General features: G+C 33.7%; 1 protein-coding gene across 4 annotated transcripts in view; it reads right to left on the reverse strand.

The window, feature by feature from the left end:
* Positions 1–26,764, reverse strand: part of GRM8 (glutamate metabotropic receptor 8) — a 512,156-nt gene that overhangs the window by 94,006 nt on the left and 391,386 nt on the right. For all 4 annotated transcript variants that reach the window (XM_087934107.1, XM_087934106.1, XM_087934104.1 and 1 more), the window contains one exon: positions 5,911–6,047. In XM_087934107.1, coding sequence (XP_087790233.1) covers positions 5,911–6,047 — 137 coding nt within the window. The remainder of the gene's footprint in view (positions 1–5,910; positions 6,048–26,764) is intronic.

Here is a 26,764-nt window from a genome sequence, read left to right on the forward strand (position 1 = left end):
AAAGTGTTGATGAATATGTAAGAATTTTGTGCATGAATGCATGGAAAAATGACCTAATTTTGAAACAGATAATTCTAGCTTGATTTTACAAGCTCTACTTCTCCTTCTCGGGGTTTAGTAAGAAGGTAACACAAAAACAGGAGCCAAATTGTGCTTAATACCAGGAACATATTACCCTTTTTTCACCATCACTACCCACCGCCTATCTTGAAAGTCATTCATTAGTTCCTCATTATTTTGTAGGAACACTTGAAAGGACTTATGTTTGTGTTTTAAAGCAGCGGTCGCCAACTGGTGGGCCATGGCCCACTACTGGGCCGCAAGAAAATTTTGGTAGGCCGCAGAGAAATCTCACCCCAGAGCACCTCCCCAAAGAAATTAATCCAGGCTGCGCAGAAACACAAGGCTGTGCTGCCCACATGGCCCGTGCTGGGAGATTTAGATTAGCGAGGAAGCAGGAAATGGTTAGATTTCTTGTTTTCTAGCTAGTCTTTAGATCTTCAGCTCTGCTTTTAAGCACAGCCGAACCTCCCTTAGAACTGAAGGTTCTATTATTCAGTGTAGACTCACAGCAAGCAAATTTTATGTGACAGATTGAGCTAACCGATGGCGGATAGATAGATCACTGAATGATTCTGTGAGCAACTCAGTCTGCCTGCCTACTTTGTCTGATTTTGGGTAAAAGTTGCTCTTTTTTTATATGTAAAAAAATCAATATTTATATACATGGTGTGTTGTGAGTTAATTTTATGTGTTTGCTTGCAAGCAAATTTTATGTGGCAGACTGAGCTAGCCAATGGCAGATAGATAAATTTCTGGATGAATCTGTGATTCTGTGAGCAACTCAATCTGCCTGCCTGCTTTGCCTGATTTGGGGTAAAAGTTGCTCTTTTTTATAAAAAAAAATCAATATTTATATAAATATTTATAATATTTACACACAAGCCATGCCCAGCCAGTCACATGCCCACCAAGCCACACCCACAAATTAGGCTATGCTCACAGAACTGGTTAGTGGTCCCTGGGATCTAAAATTATGAGTTTGTTGGTCTGTGAGGTACAAAAGATTGGCGACCCCTGTTTTAAAGCACTAAATTGGTGTTTTTCAACTTCAGCACCCTTAAGATGTATGAACTTCAACTTCAACTCTTAGAATTCCCAGCCAACCATATCTGAAACGTGGCTTTCTGTGGATATGAACCAGTGGTGGGATTCAATTTTTTTTTACCGGTTCTGTAGGTGTAGCTTGGTGGGCGTGGCAGGGGAAGGATCCTATAAAATGTCTAGTCAGAACAGTTATGGGATTCAAATTCTGTGGGTGTGGCTTGGTGGGCGTGGCAGGGAAAGGATACTGCAAAATCTCCAGTCAGAGGTGGGATTTGCTGGTTCTCTGAACTACTCAAAATTTCCGCTACCGATTCTCCAGAACTGGTCAGAACCTGCTGAATACCACCTCTGATATGAACCTATCTAATGATAGGATCATTATAACAGATTTTCTTACAGATGTCCTCACTTTCTGAGGTCCATTTCTTTCAGAGTTGCTCTTTCCTCTCTTTCTTCTTTACCCATGTCTCTTCATTTTGAATTAGTCAATATTGAGTTTAACTACATAAACCAGATTTCTGTATTGTTAGTCACCTTGCATGACTTCTAGCAGAAAGGGAGAATGTCCATGGATTTAATATAAATAGTAATAGCTACCTGTCTATTTTATAAAGCTATCCTAAGAAGACATTAAAAAAATCATGCAAGATCTCAAAACAGCATCGAATAGCCAGAGAATAGATAATCCTTTGCTTTGTCAGCTTTCATTTATTTGCACAATTGTTTGTTTAAATGTAGACTTTTCCCATTTTTGTAAGCTGTTCTGCATAAATTAGTGATATGTCAAATACACTATATTTCACAGAAAGTTAAAAGAAACTTATTTTAATCTGAATGGCATATTCCCATATTTAACCTTTTTTTAAGGTAAAAATATCTATCTTCCTAACAGCTATAGCTGTTGAAAAGAATGTGAAGATAGCGTATGCCTGAAGCATTTACATTACTAAGGGGTAAAGGCAGAAAGCAATTCTGTAACTAAAAGGAAATCCAGATGTCAGCAAAATCTGATGACACAGATATCTTCAAGATTTTGTAATGTTTTCCCAGGGCAGACTCAGCATTTTCTACCCAGAAAGGAAAGCCATTATTATATCTACAGAAACAGAAACAGCATAACAGATATAGGAACCACTCTAATGTCCATAGAAAAACAGTTACCTGTAAAATAAACCTAAATATTTGATGCAGCACCAAGAAAAGAAAAATTAAGCCTCATGATAGTGAAATTCAGGGTTACCATGCCCTGGCTACAATATCCAGCTGTTCTCTGAGAATACACCTATCCACTGATATTGATTTATTCCTTAATGCAACTAGATGCTTCTGCTTCAATTTTGCCCCTTTAACTGATAAAAAGACATATTTGTGCTATTTAACATCAGAATATTTTTGAATATTCATATCATGAAAACAAATTGCAAAGACTTTGCTTGGCAGCTTGGAAGCCATTTTACTTTGAGGCTTTTGGGCTGCCACATTTGGTGCCTGGGAATTTGGGAGGGGGATTTCAAGGAGCAGTGGAAGATTAGCCACAACAACATTCCTTTCTCAGAAAATCAAGTACCTGGAGTGGAGTGACTGGGGTCAGAATTTTAAAAGTTATGAATCTAGAACATTGAGGTAGGACTTGCTACAAGAGAGACCAGGTACAAAATGAGTTAGCTTTAGTGTTAGGATCTTCATTCACCACTTCAATTCAATATTAGAAAACAATGTTGAGAAACCATGTGTATGATTATATTCTCATTAGTTGTATCTTACCAAAAAATGCATATTGTTTTATTTAATGTAAGCTGCCTAGAATAATTTCTTGCACGATGGTCAGTATGTAAATTAAATACGAATAAGAAAATGAAAACAATAGCATATTAACAATAACATACTATACCTACTACCCTACATACAATATTTAACCTAATGAAAGTCTTATTAAATTAAATGGAACCTACTTCTAAGAAGAAACATATATGATTGCATTTTATAGTTAGAAACTAAGCAAATATATTGGTGAACCTACTACATGCAGTACTCATTTCTTTTAATTAAGTAATAAGATTGTAAGTTGTGTAGCCTAGCCAGTAACAGACAAATGGTAAACAATAACAATTACATATTCATAATCTGTAATCCCTATCTTTGTGTTTCCATAAGGTTTAGGGAAATATATATGAAATTATTCCATTTCATCATCATAACAGTTTAATCAGCTTTATTACCATTAATTGATTAGAATAAGATTAGAATAAATATACAACATAATTTCCAGAAAGAAAGTTGAATAGCGTTTTAAATATAAAGCAATCGAAACTTGAGAGAAACTGGTAAAATGTCATGCAGCTATCTTAATGATTCCAGGGAAAGAGAATCCTCAGTGGGTCTCCTGATACTGACAAATGACAAATAATATCCAGAAATGCCACTATTAGAATTATTATTAAATTATTAAATTATTATTAAATACGTAGGTTCAATTGGTATAATAAGCATCAAAACAATATTCACTTTTAAAAGTCTGTAATGAGTTCTTGTATTAAGAATTGATTTTAAAATTATGTATGATACTAGCTAATGATGTTTATCTGTTTGAATAATCCCATAAGAAAAGAAGATGAGATATGAAGACTGATTTTTCTTTATACACAGGGATTTTTTTTAACTACAGATCTTAGAATTATTCTATGTCAATATATGATAATCTGACTGCTGTTGATTTAAATTCTAACATTTTTCTTGATAAGGTGAACACATTTTTAATGTAAGGGGTAAGAAGCTCAATATAAATTTAACAGTAATCTAATATAAAATATAAAAGAGAATTGATGTACAATGCATGCACAAGTTCTCCCCAACATTGCAATTTTTAAAAGAAATTATTTTATTTCTTGGCAAAAAATGCATCCTTTCAAGTGGATGAAAACATTTCTTCAAAGTAGGCGAACAAAATTAGCATTAACTTAAATTTTCATATCTCAAGGTTCCAATTCTGTATACACTTATTTGGAATAAATCCCACTTACTTAGTACAACTTGCCTACAACATTCCTAGAATAATTTTAAACAGGATGAAAATGCCACTGACTTAATTAGATTATGCCATATTTAGCACACATTTAAAAGATATGGACAATTACTTGTGATATATTATCTCAAGTATGTCAAAAGTCCTGGTAACTAAAATTGATTAGAAAGAATAAAATATGTCAATTGAACACAAGTTTTTGGGAAATACTGGGGCGGAATTCCATTCTATTATTCCTAAAACTTTTCTGATTTGAATATATTATAATTGGAAAAGCAGCAACTTTAGAAGTGGTAAGCAATTAATTAAATATATTTGCTATCAATAATAATTCCAAGAACAAATATTAGAATATCTGTGAATTATATGGAACTTTGAAAACAATCCCAGTGTTGGGGGAAAGAGGCTAATAACATTTAAAATAATATTAAAAGGAAAAAGTCAAGATGATAAAATTTCTCCATAATAGCTTAGGTTTATTACAATTAAAGTTCAACTTACAATATAAGAAAGAATCATCCAAATAAAGGAAGATGCCAGGGCAGCTCTTCTATAGCATTATGAGGGCCATAAATTTTTCCCTTAATCTTTTAAAAATATTATTAGTCCATCCCTCCCAATATACACATTTTCCAAAGTTCCACATAATTCATATATAATTGTTCTTAAAATTACTATTGATAGGAATAGTAATTGACTAGGAACTATAACATTACTATTTTTGAAAAATTTGAAGGCATTTCATCTGCCATGCCTTCATGTTGATAATGTAACCAAAAATTGTACAGGGCTTCAGAAGTATCATGTATCTACATTTTTCTGCATCAAAGATTTATATTTTTATTTTTACACTTTAGGCAGAATGAGAAACTTCTTAGCCAAATACTGCATTTTTTTTTGCTTAAATTAAAGTAATAACTGGATAGCCTCTTGCCAGTAGAAAATTAAAAGCAAATGTGGTCTAGTGATTGGATATAGGAACCTATTTTATGTATTACTGTTGGTAGCACAGTAATAATTATGATAAAGTAGCCTCAGAAGAATAATCATTTGTAAACCATTGTTCTGTTTAAATGATATTTCCTAATTTATTATTTGTATTAAAACATCAGCTGGTTTGTCATGGAGCATTTGCAATGGAATATTGACCAATAGAAGAACACATTCATCTATGTGTAATCCTTTTATGGCAATTAATGAGCTGGTCCAACATTGGTCTGAATGAATTAAGAATGCAATTAGAATTAGTAGTCATAGAGCAGTGGTGGGATTCAAATATTTTTACTGCCGGTTCTGTGGGTGTGGCTTGGTGGGCATGGCAGGGAAAGGATACTGTAAAATCTCTAGTCAGAGGTGGAAATGGCTGGTTCTCTGAACTACTCAAAATTTCCATTACCGGTTCTCCAGAACTGGTGAGAACCTGCTGAATACCACCTCTGTCATAGAGGTGTTACTTTCAGGAAGGCTGTTCTACCTATAGTGAATGTTTGAAACATGTTACAGCATGCCAGTAAACTTCAGAATTCCAACAGTCTTCCAAGAAAATGTATTATTATTATCTGGAACGGGCTTCTAGATTCTCCTCTTCATCAAATGTATCTTCTGAGTTGAGTGACTCATTCTAAGTACTAAATCAATAAATCAGTTAATACTGAAAATCATTTTCAATAAATGTAGATGCCCCAAGAAACAAATACACTTTTTTTAAAAAAAATCATTGCTATTCTTTACGTTAAGATATATTTATGAAATAACATCACTAAACAAATGTACAAACTTACATTTAGATGAAGTTGATTCGTCCAGTGGCCAATTATTTTATATTCTGCACTTCTATTGATTATTTGATACTGGAAGATATCATAACGGCCAGGTGCATCTCCATTTTCATTGAAAATTACAGGTGTTCCAGCACTCCCTATGAAAGATAAGAAAATTCTTACATAATAATCTTAATTTATTGGTGCAATAGAATTACATTGCTTTGGCCACTAAAGGAGAAAAAGCAAAAGAATCCTGAAAAATATGTTATTCTTCTGAAAAAAATATATTCAAGCAATCACACTGCGAAATGGCCCATTTATCATTACAAATGTGCCTGGAATCAAATATCAGGGTCAAATATTGACCAATGAGTACTAAATGATGGATGCAATCTAACTGTTTTGTACTGTTTTAAAATGTATTGATTGTTCAGTCAATCAGCCATTTCATAACATCTGGTACTGGTGAATAAGGGGCCATTTTGTCAGAGAATATATTGTCAACATGTACAGTTCAATTTGTGTCCAGGTTGAGCAACAGGTATCTTCAATTAGGCTGGTTGATTCTATTGCTATTGGATATGTCTATAGTGAAGGATTCACTGTAGTCTAGGCATTAAATCATTTCACCTTTTTTTATGGACACAGGGGAATAGGAATAATAAGAGATTATATAATAAAGAGAATGCTGGAACTGCAATGAAATGCTCTTAGTCACTTCTCTGATTTATTGGAAAATAAATGTTGCTCCAGATATTCCAGTGCTTTGTTTTATGTTTCTTCCTCACACATTCAAAAGTCTGTCAGCTTTCTGCTCAATTCTAATTAGTCAATTTGTGCATTTGTACTTCTTTCTTGCAAATTTCATTGTGATTATATAAGGAGTGTTATATTAAACTATATATTAGATTCAGTGGTGGGATTCAAAAAATTTACTACCGGGTTCTGTAGGCATGGCTTGGTGGGCATGGCATTGCTTGTGGCAGGGGAAGGTTACTGAAAAATCCTATTCCGTCCCCACCCCACTAACCTGCTTTCCAGCTCCATTTTCCTATGCAGGGCTGCAAAATAAGACCCAGCTATTCAGCTGAGCTGGGACTCAGGAGACAGAGAATAAATGGGCCAGTCAGAGGTGGTATTTGCTGGTTCTTTGAACTACTCAAAATTTCTGCTAACGGTTCTCCAGAACTGGTCAGAACCTGCTGAATACCACCTCTGACTAGATTGTATCAGATCCTGAATCTAGCATTCATATAAATAAGGATTACAATTAAAATAATCACTTCTTGAAGTAGAATGCATTGATCTCTGGATTGTTTGTGTGATTCTGTTTTACACACAACTTCTCTTATATTTATAGCCTACATAAATCATTTTAAAGAAATGGTTGGAAGAGAAAGAGAATTGGTACAGACTGTGGATTACATCCAACATTATATTCGTAGATTTCCACCCAGAAGCCTGGAATTTCCCAAATGCTGGTTCGAATCCTTTGCTCCAGGGCAGTGGTGGGATTCAAACTTTTTTACTATTGGTTCTGTGGGCACGCATGAACCAGGGAGGGAGTTCTCCAAATTATGTTGAAAAACAAATTTGCAAGGAATAAAGGAAGTAGATGAATCTTGACCATTACTGAATGAAATTTCATCAGTGGGCAGTTATCGTGAGAAAAATCTGGAAAAAAAATGTATATAGCTAAGATATCCAATTCATAACTAATTTTAATTGTTTATTTAGCAATAGTGAAAAAAAGGAAATACAAATGAATTAATACATGCAATCTAAGTGCAGCTAGAACTCCTGGTGGCAAAATGCTCATTCTAATATAGAAAAAGATGTCAATTCTTTAGACTATTATATTACTAATAGAAAGTACATTCTCTTCCAGGCTTGGTAGAATCATTTTTCCCGCAATCATAAAAATATGCAATATCCATTATCATTTTTTCCTGTTGATTTCTAAATTACTAGTAGATTCATATCTCTATGTAAAGCAGCTGAAAAGCAGAGTTTCCTGAACAAAATTAATAACATACCTACATAATACATGTGATTGTTTCTACTCTAAGCACCACATCTCCAATTAGCCACTTACCCACATGGTTCTAAAAAGATACAATGATGTCCATTTATATCAAAAGAAATAGCGCCAATATATCCCTACATTTCCAAATGCACTTAAAAATGCAATTATATTTGTACAATGCTCTTACTCTGAGAATAAAAAACTTACACATGATCAAGCCTTTCAGCTTTGTAAGCAAGCAATTCCTCATAAAAGAGGAATGTATTTCAACCAGAATATAAAATAAAAATAGAGCAAATGAAGCCATATTGAGAGTATGATAAGGTAGATGCCTCACCTGTCATTATTACTAATTTGTATAATCAACGTTGAGTGCCAAGGTAGGTTATGGATGGGAAAGTGTTTTTTTGTTTTTGGTTTTACTATTGTTTTCCTTTTTAATTAGCAGTTAAATGGAGCCACAAGATAGATGCAAAAAAAAAACAAAAAACACAGGTGGGTAAGATAAAAAGGGAAAAACATCTATATCAACATACAGTTCTCAAAACTCCAGAAAGTATATTTAAAAATGGAGAACAAAATTATGTATTCAAGTGAAAGAGATAAAATAAATTGAAATGAAAAGAGAGAGTGTTTGTAAAAAGAATGCCAAAGCAAACATTATCAACAATTAAGCCGAATGAAAGGATTCTAATTTGAGATTGTGTGTTGGCGATAGAACTGAATGCTCTGCTCTATCCAGTTCAGTGATAAATAAAGTCATTATCAATGTGCAATCCCAGAAACAGAGTAGCATTTCAAACAATGTAAAATCTACAATACAAAATTATTGTTCTTCAGCTATTCAAACAATCAGAAAAAAATACTTCAAAGAATTCCACTCTAAAATGTTATTTACAGCTATTGACTGTAACAGAATCTTCCATCAAATCAGGAGAACTGTAGCCTGTTCTGAAGAGGAGAAAAATTAAAAATGATGACAATTCTATGGGCATTGGGTTTGTTGTTGAGAAAACTTTGTTTCAAAATTAGGTTTGGCAGAAAGAGAGACAGAGAAAGAAAAGAGAGAGAGAGAGAGAGAGAGAGAAGAAAGAAAGAAAGAAAGAAAGAAAGAAAGAAAGAAAGAAAGAAAGAAAGAAAGAAAGAAAGAAAGAAAGAAGAAACAAGTGTAAACCAATTGAAAATAAGAGAATACAGAATTTCAGAGTTGTAAGAGACCTTGGAAGTCTTCTAACAATCATAACTAGGAACAGAGATTTTCTCATTAAACAAAGTGATTGCTAAGTGAAATTGTGACTATTCCACTTCAGCTTTCCTTTGCTTTACAGAGGTGAAAATCATAAATATGAGAATTGGTCGCAAAGTTATCTTTTCATCAACATCATAATGGTGAATGAGGTAGTCACTAAACTATCCATAAAAGACCCATGGACAATAAAACTGTGCCTAATGTCCTCAGTCATTAAAGGAGCAATCTATCACCTTAGCCCAAGATTCCCCCATCCCATTTTTTTTAGTTATTATTCTCTTATTTATCACTTTCTCCCGACACATAGAACTAGTCTTAATTAGCTTAAGAGTCATAAAACATTCAGCTCCAAAATCTGTTGTATAAATGGAAGCTCAGTGATTTGACCATTTGAGATCATCTTACCCCTAAAGATTAGTTGAAACATTAAAAAGTTCTAAACGTTTAAAGTTAAGTTAAAAAACAAAAAACAAAGGCAAAGATTGTGGAGTAGGAATACCACCTACCTTTATCCATAACTAAGGGGTAATGAAAGGAAGGAGGGAGTTTGATTAGAAAGGTCAGCCAAATAAACTCAAACATAAAATTAGGCAAAATAAGGAGAAATGTTTAAGCAGCAAGTTCAGAAGTACTACAGTAAGAGCCTCATGGCAGTCATTCCACAGCTTTCCAGGGTTTGGGGTTTTGTTTTGTTTTGTTTTGTTTTGTTGGTAGAAGGATAGATGACATAAAACCTACCATACTGTAAGTCTCTCAATTAGCTGGAGACTACAATGTACTGATAGACTGAATAATCAAATTGACATAAAAATTAACTGTAACCCAGGGAATGTAATCATTCAGTCAGATGACAAAATGCCTTGTGATTCTCACCCCACCCTCCACCCTCTAGGCGACTGTCACTTTCTTGACAATTGTTCTGACTTCATTAGGGAGATGTAGATGCTACTATCAAAAATTATTTTTCATTTTATAAGCTGATTGCATTGTTACTGTCCTGCTTAATCAAAGAAAGGTTACTTTGTAGAAACATTGTGTCTTTCCACTTTCCTTTAAATAGCATTCTTAACTTTAAATTATGTAAAATCTCAGAATAAAAGAACTCAAGGGAACCTGCCACTTCAGTTGTTATAAAATTGCCAAAGCAATTTTACTGTCTCATTATCACATAATTTCATTTCATAACATATCTAGAGCACATAGCTTCTAATTTATTACTGAAATGCAAAGATGGATATATGCAAAGCTAAATTATGTATATATGTATAATTAAATTTATATACCACTTGACTCCCAATGGATGTGAGTGGTTTAGAACTGTTAAAACACTGAAACATAAAATACCATACAGAAATATGAATATAGCACAAGACAAAAGTACAATGTTAAGGAAAATAAATTCAAGGAAGAAATCATTTATCGATTAGAAATTGTGGATAACAAATAATTACACTACTTTTCTATCTTGATGATAGTTAACTAGGGGACCTATAATTGTTTATTGTAAAAAGCAACAAAAAAAACCACCATTGAGTGAACATATTAATATCCAAAATCATAAGGTAATACTCAGGTTATCAATAAAGCACTTAAAAAGGGATTTAATTTTCAAAGTTTTATTGGCCAGATTTTTAGTGGAAGAGATCCAGATTTGTGTAGTGGTTACGGCTAGATGCTGGAAGATTGTGAATTCTAGTCTCACCTTCAACACATAGTCAGCTAGTTTACATTAGTAGAAGCCATTTTTATTAATATGCAATTTCTATAATTCTGTTTTTGGATCACTGAAACAGGCTTCACCCAGAGCCTCCTCTAACAATCACTCAGAAGGCAGTGGCGAAACTCTTCTCAAATTTTACCAAGAAAACTGCAGGGGCAAGCCCAAGTAGTCAACAGGAGTCAAAAACTAACTCAAAAAACAAGCCACATCTTGTTTACATATAGCAGCTATATATGTGCACTATACACAACATGGATGTGATCAGGACTGTTTACAGATCTGAACTGTAGAATTCTGGTTATCATAGAACTATTTTTAAATCTTTTCTGATGCCCAGCAGCTGACTGAATTTGATCTGGTAACAATAAGACATATGCATAAGTGAATGGTTACATCGATGTCTCTGAAATGATAAGAGACTTAAACTATCTTGGCAGGTTAATTTTTTATAGTTTTTTTTCCTTTTTTTTTCTTCTAGCAAGAAAGAAGCAAGAAAGGACAACCTTAAATTTAAAGCCTGCTGAACAAATATTTTTCTTTAGAGCCAGGTTTGACATCTTAAATTTAGCAGTTTTATATAGAAAGTTTAATAAAACTTTATAGCTTGATGGATTTGGTCCCTGGGTTGAATAGATCCTTGCTTTGTTCCATTATTATTTATACAATTTTTTTATACAATGACAGCTAAGAAGCTTATTTTTCCCTTGTCGTATAGTATCTTAATTAAGGTCTTTTCCAATTTTGTATTCTGTTATTCTGTTAATTTGCCTGTCTCAGATAAGATATCCTTTATTATATGTAATATTGCCAAGTATGACAGGACTGTGGTAAAATCTTCAAACAACTGACTTCAAGTACCTTTGAATAAAATTTTCATATGAATGTCTTCAGAATAAAATTGGCTTGAAGCTGAAATCATAACCCAGTTATAGACTGCGTCTTATTTGTAATTTCTAAGTCAAAATTTAATGATATAATCACTAAATTATAATAGTATAACAACATTTATATGGCAATTTGTAATAATCAGGGTTCAATTGGTCTGTAATTACTTAAAAAATTGTAGTTAAAGCATCTCTTAAAAAAATCTCAGATTAAAATTAACATAAATACATATTGACAATTGCAATGAGTTTAAGCTCAAGGAATAATATAAAAAATAAGTATCTTTTCAAGATTGAGATACTAGAGGTATTCTTGGTATAAATTGGTTTCAAGCAAACTGATACAATATTAAAAGTTAATTGTGGACAAATCCTACAATTTCTTTATGTAATTTATGGCTATCATAAAGTGATGGGAGTTTCAACATTTCCAATTTTCTTTTTTTATCACTGTCCTTTAATTTAGTTCTATATGGAATACACTTATAAATTAATAAAAACATTATGGTTATATTATGTAAGCTATTATGTAAATGCTCTAACCTCATGGTTGAGGCTTGGTTCTACTTTTGGTTTCTACTTGGTTTCTACTTGGTTCTACTTAGCCATAGCTTTACTATATTTCCTATGTTAAAGACAAAAATATCAACTGGAAGAAACTGCTATGAAAATAAAATTTCAATCTTATTCACAGATAAAACTCGCATTCTAGGATAAGAGTTTGAAAATAGGATTTGTTTGTTTGCTATATAATGAACAAAAAAGAAAGAAATACTTTACATTCCACCTTTTCTAATAATTTGTTACAGTAAGAACTTGCAATCTGTGGAATTATGAAATGGAAATATAGTTAATTAAAACATTTCCTGGTTTTATAATTCAGTCCAGAGTGCATTATCAGCATCTAAAAGTCCAGAGTTATTACTAAAAATGGATATATTTTGGATGACTATAAGTATATACTGTAAAACATCTTTATAAATAATTAAGGAATATTACTATGGTGAAAATTATGTTCAAGGATCTTCAAATAAATTCAAATAAAGTCATCTGACAAGCGCAATCCTGGATTCTCAGTGTCGGCTTTCTGCTGATAAAATGGCTGTCTACATAATGGAAAGAATTAACAATATTATTTCAAGTTAGTTAATTATATAATTATTAGTTTTAATGATGTATAATGATTTTTAAAATATAATATAAAGCATCTTTATTTTGCATTTTTTTCCTCTGATGCTATTTGTTATTTCCCTTGCACCTTTTAAAGAATAAAATAAAATTGAAAACATGAGAATTAAAAAGGAAAATATTTTTAAAAGACAATACTGCATGGTTGCCCTATGAAAATGACTCGCTTTACAGAAAATAAGGTCTGGGGAAAATAGGAAAAGGGAGGTGTGTTGGATATATTTCCTGCCTTTAGTTACTTGTAAAAAAAAATAACGCAGGTGAGATATAAATAAACAAATAGATTAAAATGAAATAAATCATCAAGTGAAACATCTATTTCTACACTAACCTTTAACAATTTCAGAGGGCAATTTTCATGCCAAAATTTCACATTAGGCCTTCTTCAAGTATGGTGTGTTGAAATACTTCTGTGATGAAGTGGTGTGCATGTGGATATGTTTTCTATGGTTGGTTGCATAGTCAGATGTTTAGTATGGATTTGTCATTTTTATTCATCTATAGCAATGGTGTCAAACTTGTGTTGTCACAGCATCATCACATGACACCAGCATCGCATGTCATAACATTTTCCCTCTTTGCTAAACTGGGCGTGGGCATGACGAGCACGTGATGCAAGTTTGACAGCCCTGATCTATAGAGTTCTTCCTAGCGAAACCTGCCATAGGAGGATGTTGTTGTTTGATGGTATTAAAGGTATTTCGCAAAATGTAAGCTGTCCGAATTAAAGCTGCCTTTTGCAATTGACTGATGGTGATTTTATAAATTCTGATGGTGTTCAAGTCATGTTCCAGATGTTCTGGAATTATATCCAAGTCACCTATCACCATTGGTACTACCTTTGCTTTCTTTTACCACACTTATTCTACTTTTATTTACAGGTCTTTTCTGATTTTTCTATTATTGTTGTTGTAGTAGCATTATTTCTTTGTAGTGATTTCAATAAATTTGTACCAAAAAGAATGCCAGAATTCTACCCATTGCTAAACAGTCAATACTGGCTAGAGATAGGTAAATTCTCCTACGTCTGTTTCAGATACAGAGAGTTTAATAAATTAATCACATAAAATTGAAAAAAAAGCTTCTTACTTCTCAGGCTCTTTCCTGTCCTTCTGCCTTTCTCCTGTACCCTTTTTCTCCTGCGTTTAACACAGGATAGTCGCAAAAACAAAAATGCTTGCACAACACTATAAACATTTTGCATTGTTTGAAACCATGTCTTGCAATCTTGCAAAATAGGTGCTTTTGTTCATATATCATATTTGTATAACCTCCCATCTTACATGAAAAAATAAGAGTAAAAATAAAATTTATTATTTATTTATTCCCCAGAGGACTGCTTTATTTACAACCCAGCTGCCTATCTCTACCAAGGATTTTCAGTGTATTTAATTTTCTTCCCACGTTTGCGTTTTAATTTGAAGTTCTAAATAAATGTCAGGCCTCCAAACAGATTAGCTCTAGATAGAACATCATGTAATAATGTTGTGCAGAACTTCACAACTAGAGGTTGTGAAAATATTGCTTTGACACATACAGGAACATGAATATACAACATATTTGCAAATACATCAGCCAATGGTTTTTTTTAAAATAACAGAATGGTTTGTCGGGTAAAGGGATGATTTATTGTAGAGAATGTAAATAGGTACAAGCTACATTTGTTACCTGAAGTCTCCCCCCAAAAAGTATTTTGCCTTCAAATCTTAAACTTTGCACATTCCTACTTTACTTTATCAAGAATCCCAGCTAAAGCCTCTAAACCAGGGCATCAAACTCATGCCATCATGGCAGCAATATGTGACATATCGGAACTTTTCCCCACTTTGTTAAACCAGGATGAGTGTGGCCAGTGTGTGACACATCCAGCCCGTGGGCCGGGAGTTTGACAGCATTGCTCTAAACTGTTCAGAATATAACAACTCAGATACAATTCCTCCAAGTGAAGTCCACTTTGCAAAATACTGCTCATGATTCTGATTCTTAAATTCTAAGCAAAGAATTTAACTCTTTCCACTCTGTCTTAGCTCTATCGGGACACATCCATCCAGGTTTCTTGGCAACAATGCAGAAATAGCTTTTTTTAACATCTTACTTTTAACCCTAGCCATAGAATTTCTGATGTGTCCTGCCATTTTAAATAAGAGCAAACGTTGCTCTTGATGGCCCATGTTTTCATCCAGAAAAGTAAATATTATCATTTGGTCACCTGGTTTTAAGATGATACATAGAATTATTTGAAAAATAAAGCTAGTACTTTATACAATATTATGCCTTTCTTTTCCATTCTCTCCTGCCCACCCCCCCACTTTCTCACCTACATACAACCCCTTAATAAATATATTTTGATATAGTACAGAATTGTTTCTCCTTCCCCTTTTTCTTCTCCTCTTCCTCCCTTTGGGCAGCTTTACCCAAACTAATAGATATAAAACATAAGCAAGCCGATTTGGTCTAATGATTAAGATACCCAGCTAGAAACCATGAGTTCTAATCTTGTTTTAGGCATAAAAGGTGGCTAAGTGACTTTGGGCCAGTCATTTTCTCTCAGCAACCCTATCGAACAATAGCAACCAATCACAAGGTTGCTATTGTAGGGAAAATAGGATGAGGAAGGACTATTAGGTATGTTTGCTATCTTGAATTATTTATAAAATAATAAATGTGAGATAAAACAATATAAATTCTCCCCTCCAGCTGCTGTATGGAAGGACACCACAATGACAATACAATATTCCTGCAGTATGTTCACTGATAAAAGGGAGACTAATTCAGAATTAAATATAAATTAGGTCTGGAATGGGTCTGTTTTTTCTTTAGCTTTAGTTGTGTTTAATTGTTTATTTTGTTTTGTTTTATTTCAGTTTTCGGATGGGGTCTTTCTACATTTCTATTTTTTTTTCTCCGAGGAAGTTTAGCATAGTATTTTTGTTTTCTTTTTCACCCAAGCCATAGCAGTTTTTATATAACAGGTTAAGTATATTTTCAAACTACATACTGTAAGATAGTCCTCAACTTATACCCACAATTGAGCCCAAAATTTCTGTTGTGAAGTGAAACATTTGTTAAGTGAATTTTACCCCTTTTTAAGACTTCTCTTGCCACTGTTGTTAAAGAAATCACTGTAGTTCTTAAGTTAGGAACACAGTTGTTACGTGAACCTGGCATCCCCATTGACTTTGTTTGTCAGAAGGTCACAAAAAGGATCATGTGACCCCCTGGGCACTGCAACCATCACAACTATGGACCAGTTGCCAAGCATTGAAATTCTGATCATGTGACCATGGGGATACTGCAATGGTTGTTAGTGTGAAAAACAGTCATAACACACTTTTCTGAATGATGTTGTAACTTTTGTAACCCATATTATATACAGGACCAGCTCGAAACTATGTGGCTGGGCTTAGGTTTTGGGGAGGAAAATAAGGGGAAGAAATCTGCCTCTGCTTACCAGCATCCATCAATATTCATCTGCCTAGTCCTGTCAGTGTGTGAGACAGTTGAGGGCTGTTTGGAAACTGAAGCAGTATTTGTTATGTGAGGAAGAAGGAGACAGCAAGGAGCCTGGGCATGGCTTAGCTCAACTGTTCTGTACTAAAGCTGCTTGGTGCTGTGAAACTGAAACCGAAACTCCTCTCCTCTGCTTGTGTTTTGCATTTGGAAGAGATTTCTTTTCAGATGGGGAGGGGGAATAGAACTCCTTAGCATCATCCTTAGTATATTAATAATAATATACTAAATACTAATGCTGTGATGATCATTTTGAAAAATGCTTTCTTAGTGAGCATCCAGAAGCCAAGAGGAACATACGTGCCAAATTTCAAGTTTGTAGGCTTTACTGTTCTGGAAATTTTGTGATGATATGTGAGTGGTTTTTCGCTTTTATATAGATTACAAAAAAAACCTCTACTTTTTTGAAGAATTGCTAATTGTAATACTTACAAACAATCAGCAACAAGTTATATCTTTTTACATATTTTAAAAAAATATTACTGTACACCCACATGTACATACCCACACTCACAAACAAGATATTTTTTTAAATCATCTTGGATTCCTCTTGAAGATTTTTACTAAAAGCACTGAAGGTTTATGTTTCATCAACATTTACTGATATTTTGCTGAAGCAAGGCCTATCATATCTACTGGGATGTTGATTATTTGAAAAATATATATAACCTATTGAAAGATTAAAGCATTACATTGTAATGAGATTAAGGACCATAACACTCAGAAAAATGCAACAAACCCAGCTTGCAGAAGCAACCCTGGTATGCCTGACTGCAGTTTCAATTCAGTTGTAAATCCATAAAATAACTGAAACTAGTCCATCGTAATACTTAGATGGACTTATTATGAGAAGTCCTGAATTTAATTGGGATTAAATATAAGATATGTATATGAAAAGGAAAAAATGTATCTTGAAGACAGGAATTATTTTTATCAGCAATTCCTACAGCTGCAATGCTAGACATTTAGCTATGGAAAGTCTCATTACCATGAACTTCCTCCTGATTATGGAGGATTTTGCTCAATATTTATGATTAGTTTATTTGTTGACTGGCACACTATATGACAAGCAACCTAAAAAGTTTTGCTAAAGCAAATCAGATGCAAAAGAATCTCTTCATCCACAGTATGTACTTCGAAATGGAGCTGTGAAATCCATGATATATAATATATACGGATGCATTGCTTTGTCTCCAGTCATAGGTTCTTTTGGATTCAGAAACAATAACTAGTTACCCTGAGGTAAGATGGGTGGCCTATAGATTTTTATAAATAAATAAAATACATCAGAGGCTTTACTGCAAGTTGGTATAGAAAATGACATAGTCATGTAATATGAGATAGCATCAGGAAATGTACAGGAATACTAAATACTATTACACCAACCAAAGAATACAATAAGAGGATGGATGGATGGATGGATGGATGGATGGATGGACAGATAGTTGGATAGATGGAAGGATAAAGGAAGGAAGAAAACCTGTTAGTCATGATCCTGAGAAAGATGTCAATTGACAAATCCCTTCAAAACCAACAAATATGCACCACCTCTGGTTCGGTCTCCCTCAAAATCCTCTCCTTGAAGTTTTCTCTGAACCATAAGTAAGCACAGCTGCTTTTTAATGGTCTCATCACTGAGTTTTACTAAGAACAAGGGAGACGAGCATGTATAGTCTCTGGTTAAAAAAATTTCATGTGGAGCAAAAGTTATATGAATACATAAACATATATATATATATATATATATATATATATATATATATATATATATATATATATATATATATATATATATATATATATCTTTGGTTGTTCGGGTTTTCTCCCGCGTAAGATTCAAGTATCTAGGCAACGTTTCGATGAAGTCTCATTCATCATCTTCAGGCTTCTGTCTTCGGCTCTTGCTTCTCAGAGTGATGTGAGATTGCAGCTGCTTCTTCCTTTTAACTGCTAGTGGGGGTGGGACTTGATTGGATGGGGGCTTGGCTGTGTTCTGATTGGGTGGAGGTGTGTTCTCATTGGTAGGGGGTTTGGCTGTGTTCTGATTGGTTGGGGGGTTGGCCGTGTTCTGATTGGTTGGAGGCGTGTTCTGTTCAGGTGGGGGCTTGGTTGTGCTCAGGTTAGTCTTAGTTGCTGGGGGATTTGAGTTGGTGAGCTGTGATCTTGCTGTTTGGCTTCGAGTTCGTGGTTGTGCTGCATATTCATAGTGGGTGTCGGTTTGCTTCATGTACGCGGGAGAAAACCCGAACAACCAAAGATCCATATATATATAAACCCAATTCACAGGATTGTTTTTGAAGGGAAAATAGGAGTAGGATAAAAATGATAAATATGGGATACAAATTAATAATACATATGTACCCCGTGATTAAAACAAGCAGTACCCTAATTATTTATAGACAGATTGATTAGAATTTAATTCTGATATATGTGGTAAGCATTTGACAACTCTTCATATAAATTTTATTATTATGAATGTGTATTTCTTCATTATTCCTTTATTTATATTTCCAGCCATCTCACATAGTGACTGTGGAAGAATTTTCTGTCAGTAAAAACAAAACAAAGCATAATGTAGAACAGCTACTTTTCCAATTGTGAATATAAGAACTCTTACAAACCATTATTATGAAAAGTTTGCTAAGAGCTTTAATTACGTCTCTCTTCTTTGCCATAGCTTAGAACATTTAATGCCTTTATCTTTCATGAAGTTTCAAGACTATATACTTGCTGCATTTGTAAAATACAGCCTTTTAATGTTTTCTCTAACTTCCTGGGTCTCCACAAAAAATCTTCTATTTAAATTTGCTTTCCTGTGGAAAATAGCTGGACACTTATCTAAAGTTTGAACGCTGTGGTTGACCTTGCACTCCGCTACTGAGAAGTCTGTCCCTTAGATTTAGGGAGGAAATAGAATTGAACCTGTGAGAATTCATCTCAAAAGCTTTTCTGAAATCGGAATATTTTCCTCATCTACTTCAAGATTGGCAGTCACATATTTTATAAAAACTTTTCAAGGCACTGCAGATGAAACTTCAGGAAGACTTTATTGATAGGGTTATGTTACACCAATATCGAAGAGTGCTCATTCCTTTAGAAGAGAATTCTACTTAGTAGCTTATATTTCATCAAGTGAAGTAAACATCAGAGAAAGTTGATCCCAAACTGTGATAGAACCTTGCTTTCCAGACACAGATAAATCATATCATTTATTTTCCACAGGTCAGCGTTCATAAAAGCTTTTCTTCCTCATAACTGATAGCTATTGTAACATTATATAGTGTTTACATTACACTGTAAGAAAGTTAGGATTTCTTTTTAAAGAAGAAAATACTCGAGCAGACAAACAAATAAAATCAACTTTGTTCAAAAATGGGCTATAAATGTTTGGAACTATGGAGAAAAATGTTTGCTCCAAAATCTCTCCCTGAATTCCTAGGGCAGAGGCATTAGAGAATGGGTTAGAATAATAGCAACTATTTCTTTCTAAGATCATCTTCTCTTCCATAGGGCGTGTGCCTTGGGCATACATGCACACAAACATACACAGACCTCAGACAAGAGACATGAGAAGTATACCTATAGAGAGGCAGCATGTATGTATGGACCCTGATTAGGGTCTCATAGACACAGAGATATACAGGCACATAGAAACAACATACATGAACACAGGTCATTAGGTTATGATGGAGATATAGCAGGAAAGAATATGTAAATGCTTAGCAGCAGTGACTGATCAAAAGTCATACTAACAGTCCTGGATTTCAACTCAAAATGTGGCAATAGTAGAGCAAATCTAGACCATGTAAATGTATTAATTCATCAAGAATATCAAGGTGATTACACATAACACTTATTAAGTATTCCCTAAAGAGTTCATTATCTATGAGAGAATTTGCTGCCATACAAAACTGATTTTAAGATAAAAATGGCTTTCCTTTTCTTCAGAGCAGGGGTACCAAACTCTCAGACCATAGCCCACTACTGGGTCATAGTGCATTTAGAAGATCCATTTGTGGAGCTCACACGCAAAGTTCGTGCAGAAACCTTAATTTGTTCTTTGGAACCAAGCCATGCAAGTGACAGGCAAACACATCCGCAAGTGTGTAGCTCTAATTGTTCATGTGATGAGCACTCACACTCACGCATGAAGCTCCATTTGTGCATGTACTAGCTACTTGCACAAATGGAACTGCGCATGCTTGCGTGCACACCTGCCACTTGCATGGAATCATTCCCTCTGTCCCCCAACTCCACCGCCCACCAAGCTGGAAAGGTTGGGGACCACTGCTTTAAAGGGAACTTTAACTGATTCACAAAAATAGAAGATAAACTGCATATTCTAAAGAACGTATAAACAGTAGTAAATTTCATATGTTTTCAGTTTCTTGTAAAAAAAGATTATTAACTTAGGCTCCTTAACTGATTCCTCCAGAGTAGAGGAACTTTGTTCTCTCTTAATGTATCTTATAATTTATATTGTTTATTTAGTATTCTAGTACGATTTATGTTTATTGCTTAGTATCTTATTACTATCACTATGTTGTATCTTATCATTTATGATGAATGTATATTTACGATGACTGTGATTATGATTTATCTCTTATTGCTTGTATGTACACTGAGAGCTTATACACCAGAGACAAAGTCCTTGTGTGACCAATCACACTTGTCCAATAAAGAATTCTATTCTAATTATACAACTTTATAGATAGCACTTGACCTTAATCCAACTCTTTGGATTGGGAAAACTTTTCATTTCATATCTTAAATTCAATTTTAAAGTAAGAAAATATTTACACTGGGCTTCTCCTCAACTTTGTACTACTGGCAAATCACATATTTCCTTAAGGCAACTTAATGTATATTTTTTAAAGACATGAATACAGAAAGGGAGAGAGAAATGAATTGTTAACATTAAATACTTTCTCATCTTAAAGTTGTGTACCTAACCATGGCAAAAGTATGTCTTTTTGACATTTTTCTGCTGTTCCTATGAGATTGCCTTTATCGTATCACCATCCTATGAGCTAAGAGTGAGAGATGTTTAAGTCATCTGTGGTTATATGTGTCTCTGTATTTCTGTGTTTGTATTATACACAAACACATAAACACACACAATTTTATATTGCCTGCCAGCCAAAGAAATGGGGAAATACTGCTAAGGAAAAAAAAAAGAATTTTAAATTCATATCTGTATATTTATTTTAAGAATCTCATTTGTGTGAAAGTTATAGAAATGCATGATGAATATCCAATCCATCTATTCTGAAACAAAACAATATGCAAGTTATATTTGCAAAGATTTATCAGTAAATTCTGGTTGGAATGGATTTAAAGTTGTATTTAATGCCATAAGCTTAGAAATCACAAAACCATACAAATTATAGATGTCTGAAATATTAATATAATATTGAAATACATCCAATGCCTCAACTTTACACAGAACCTTTGGCCCTTCTCCAGAGAATATAATATATGCCATATGAAGTAAACAATTATTTGTATCATGTACAGAAAAATGAGATATAAGCAGCTAAGTTTAGAACTCTTTAGTTGTTCTTATGTCTATTAATCCAGAAGCTGCAAAAATAATTTAGCTTTACAACAGAGAAAGATTGCTTTCAATTCTTATACCAAGAAAAAATACATATCCTTTGTGAATAACAACAAAACCGATTTGTGCTTCATAAATCAATTAAAAACCTCAAGGTTATAACACCATTCATGCTACATTAGCAAACATGGCTTGTTGGCCAACAAATGAAATACTAAACTGCTAAACAGAAAAAAAAATGGAAGGGACAGTATATTAAAGGATACCTATAGTGGAAGTCACACAATATAAATATTTTTAAAAACATTTTTCCACACCTCATCTTAAGCTTAATGCACTTTATAAGTAATGTATCATGAAGTAACAAATAAGCATTTTTGTTTGGAAAATGGAAAAAGAAACAACTATCTTTACTTTAAATTCCAACTTTGTTGTATCTATTTTGTATCTAAAATAAAAGATCTATGGTTTTATTTAAACTGCCAGCAAAAGAAAGGAAAATGATGTGAGGGGGGGGGAAAGAACTTTCAGTTTAGATTTCTATATTTAGTTTAAGTATTTCATTTGTGTGAGATATGGAGAAAACCCATAATGTCTATAAATCCTTCCACCTGGAAAGCACAATATGCAAGAACTATTTGCTAGATTCTGGTGGCTATTGTGTCTTCCATTAATAGGCACACAAAAAGCAAAAGTTACCTAGTTTCTTCATAGACTGACTTGATCCATCATATATTTTAAATTAGAAATAGCATATTTTTTCTATTTCTTCTACTAAATTTTATTGTCATTTCAGAGAGGACAATTCTATTTTTTAAAACATTCCTATTATATCAGTTCAAGTAAGTGGTTCAATGTACAGTTAAGATGCATTTGGGCGGTCTGTGACCATAATAAAAATCTATTGATTGTTTAAAGATAGTTAAGATGCAAGCATAAGTAGCTTTTCTAATCACATAGACTGCAGAGTAGCTTGTGATATCAATAACCTTTTGAAGATGTCTATGGTAAGCATGTAAATATTATGCCCTAGGGCCACCATAGGGGCAGTATATACTCAGTGCACGATCCCATTGTCTATCCTAGATGCAGAATCCCTTCACATTACGGCGATGTGCTTATTTTATATGTAGAAATATGTCTATTTTCCATGCTTGGGCAGCTAATAATCTTCCTGGAGAGGAGATATCAATCTTTTCTTCTGTTGAATATTTTATGATAAGACTGAGATAGACCAGATCAGGAAACACAATCCATTGGAAGACCAGAACTATCCATTACTGAAGTAAGCTATAATAACAGAAAGTCAGAGAGAAATCATCCTTGAAAGAAATACTATCTCCCTTCTCATGACTTAAAAATAATGCTCTGCTTACTTTGTTTATATAATCATTTCTGAATATTTACTTCAAAGCTGCCTTCCTGGCTCTCTACAAGGATCTAATTTAATTTCCTTGGGAGAGATTCATGCAAATAAGTTTTCTACCTTAATTTGCTGATTTCTGTGTCACTTACTAATTTATTAAGTTGTTATCATAATTGCTGTAATTATTACTATTATTTCAATAAAATTCCCTCTTTCTATCTTTTGGCACTTAATAACCACTGTACTTAGCAATGGAGTTGCTGGTCCCAAGCAAGAATTACTTCTACTATTGATGTAATACAGTGCAATCCTAATTCAAAAATCTGCAGAGTTAATATGAAGCACAAATCCATTCTGTTGCAAAAACCAGTTGAATATACATATCATCCCTGATCCCCCACCTCAAAATGTTTCACTCTGTGAAAGCATATCACTCTTTCTGAACCTAAGTGCATCACTTAGCTCCAGTTTGATGAACAATTGAGACAAGAAATGTTCACCTGGATTGGTTCTGTCATTCACTGATTTTCCCCTCACCATGAAAAGGAATGTTTTAAAGAAACAAAGGAGACATTGGATAGTTAGATTGCTAGAATATCTATTTTTCTGTTTCCCTGACATTTCTCCATATACAAGAAGAGCCTAGACTTTGGCAATAGTGAAGCAAGTGAATTTAAAAACAAACATACTATCTCACTTGCTATGTTATACCTTAATAGTTACAGGGTCAATGTGCTCATTATATACAGACTCATAGGAGTATGTTCTCAGGTTAAGGAACTAGTGTCCGTTTTTAGATGAACCCAAACAAAACCTAAAATGTATACTGCTCACTTCATTCAGAATGTACAGTAAGTTTGAATCTCTTTATTGCATATATATGGGGGGCGGGTTTGCTTTAAATGTCTTGTTGCAAGGTGTGGCTGTATATGTATTCTTTATTACTGATGTAGGATAGTTTGGAAAATCAGATAGTTAAAGGTTTTGAAAGCAGAGTGAGTTTAATTGAAGTCAGTCAATATTTTTTTTTAAACAAATTGTATTAATTTTAAAGACAAACAAAACAAAACATCATTAAACATTAAAAACATAAAACCTCTTTCCATTATAAATCTTTACAAGGCAGGTAAAACGTTATTTTATATCGCATGCTTCTAATTTACACCATTTCCATATAGACACATAAATTCCCTTTAACAAATTTCACATTATTTCTCCTTACTCTTATTCAATCACATTTCTTTTCAATATTTATCTACTATTAAATCATCATATTTATATTTCCCTCTGACTTGTTTACAATTATTCTCATCTGACATTCCTCCGAGATTTTATTAATTCTCAATTGAACATACACACACAAAACACAAAAACATAAAACTTCCTTTTAGAAAGTAGCTTGGCCTCAGATTACCTCTTTTTGTATGGACTTCAATTAAATTCATGCTCTTCTTATAAACCATTACCTATCTTGTTTACCATTCTATATCTTCTATATAACTCCTCCTCACTTTTCCCTCTTCAATTCTATTTTATATATTTCATCTTGCTTTAAGTCAATATTTTTATATCTTTTGTCCATTCTTTTCCGTTTAAACATTTATCTCATTCTCAATATAAAAAAAAGATAATTTCTCCGGAAATAACTGGTCAGAGTATGATGCCTTTCTATCATTCCCCTAAATTAACATTTAAAATAGCACCTAAATCCCAATCTGATTCTGCTTAGTACATTCTACTATTTCAAAAACAAATACTACAATAATAAATCTATAATAACATCAGCACATTAGCCCGTTAAACTCTATAATTAAACTAATATTTTAAACATTTCCTTTAATATTTATTAAAACTTAAAATCATTCATTATTAAACATTTTAACATTATACTTTAATATTTTAATCTTTTATTGAATCTTATAAAATTCTAATTTTCTATTTTTAATACAAATACTATGATACTATCATGTGTACTTTGCAGAATCCCTTTTTTTTTAAATCATACATTACCCTTTGTCCCTAAAAAAAATTTTCTTTTTCCCATCTTGTTTTATACCTTTGTGACTTTTTTCCCCCTTTTCCCTTTCTTTCTTGACCCACCTAGCCTTGTTAGCCACTCCTCTCCTAACCTCCGCCTTTTTGGCTTCCCCTCTCTGTTGTATTCTTCTTTCCTTTTGCTTTCTAGCATTATATTGATTTTGCATCTTATTTTTCTCTTTCATAGATATATTTTTAAGTCTTAAGTCCTTCCTTTTCCCTCCTCTCTTTCTCCTTTCTTTGTTAATCAAACTTTTTAGTTCATTAAAAATGGCTTCTTCTTCCTCCGCTTCTTCCAGCTGTTGTTGAATTTGCTGACAAATAGCAAGCGCCATTTCTAAAAAACAAAGGGCTTCTCCCATAGTGTCCTTGCCTTCTTTCCTTATTTTTACGTATTGTTTTCTTAGTTCATCGAGAGATAGAGCTATTATAAACTTTTTCTTCTTCTTTTTCTTTATCCTCTTCTTGTTATTAAGCCAACCAAAATATTTCCAACCTTAAAACAATTCCCCAAAGTCCCAAAGTCATCAAACAGTCCAAGCAAAGCACAAAGTTCTTCCTTTTGCGGTTTCTCTTCCTGGGGTAATGTCAGTTAGGAAAAAAACCCCAATCTGTATTTTAAATCCTTTTTGCAATTAGCTTCTAGTCTCTTAATCTTCAAGGCATCTCCTCCAACAAAGTCTTAATATATTTTTTTTCCCAAGCCTCTCCCTTCCCACTTGTAACAAAGAGCTTTAAATTTTTACCTTCTGTTAAGAAGCAGATTTTCCATGTCCATTTGTTAGTTCCGTAAGGGAGGGAGAGTAACTTTCCCTTTCAGCACTTTCATTTGCCGCTTTATGAAGCCTCCATTGGGAACATTTTAACATCCAAAAAAAATAGTAGTTTTCAAGGTATTGAATATGTCCTTAAAGTCCCGGTTCAGCCAAGAAGAACTTTCACTTTGTAACTTCCTCCTTCTTCCTCCTGCACATTCTTAAGCCAGTTGCCGGCTTTTTCGTGGTGGCCATTAAGACTGCCGCTCCACTGCCTTGAGAAAAGGGGGTTTTGCCGGCTGGGGAGGGGGTCTGCGATATCCCTCAACCCCTGTCCGGATCCCTCCTATCTTTGGCTGCCCCAACAGGGCAGCCTTATCCTCCAGATCTGTTGGGATCGGAGGCACCAAGACGGCTAGCACGGCAGGGATTGTGCAGAGTCGCGAATCCCTGCCGTCGCCGAAGCCTGGCAAACCGGAAGTTCAAGTCAGTCAATATTTTTAAGGTTAAAAAGAGAAACGAACATTATATAAAGCAGAAAAGCAAAACAAAGGAGCACACAAAAATCTACTAAAAAGAT

The sequence above is a fragment of the Pseudonaja textilis genome, chromosome 5 (genome assembly GCF_049901715.1).
Source record: "Pseudonaja textilis isolate UNSWEBS1 chromosome 5, rPseTex1.2, whole genome shotgun sequence".
NCBI classification, from domain to species: Eukaryota; Metazoa; Chordata; class Lepidosauria; order Squamata; family Elapidae; genus Pseudonaja; species Pseudonaja textilis.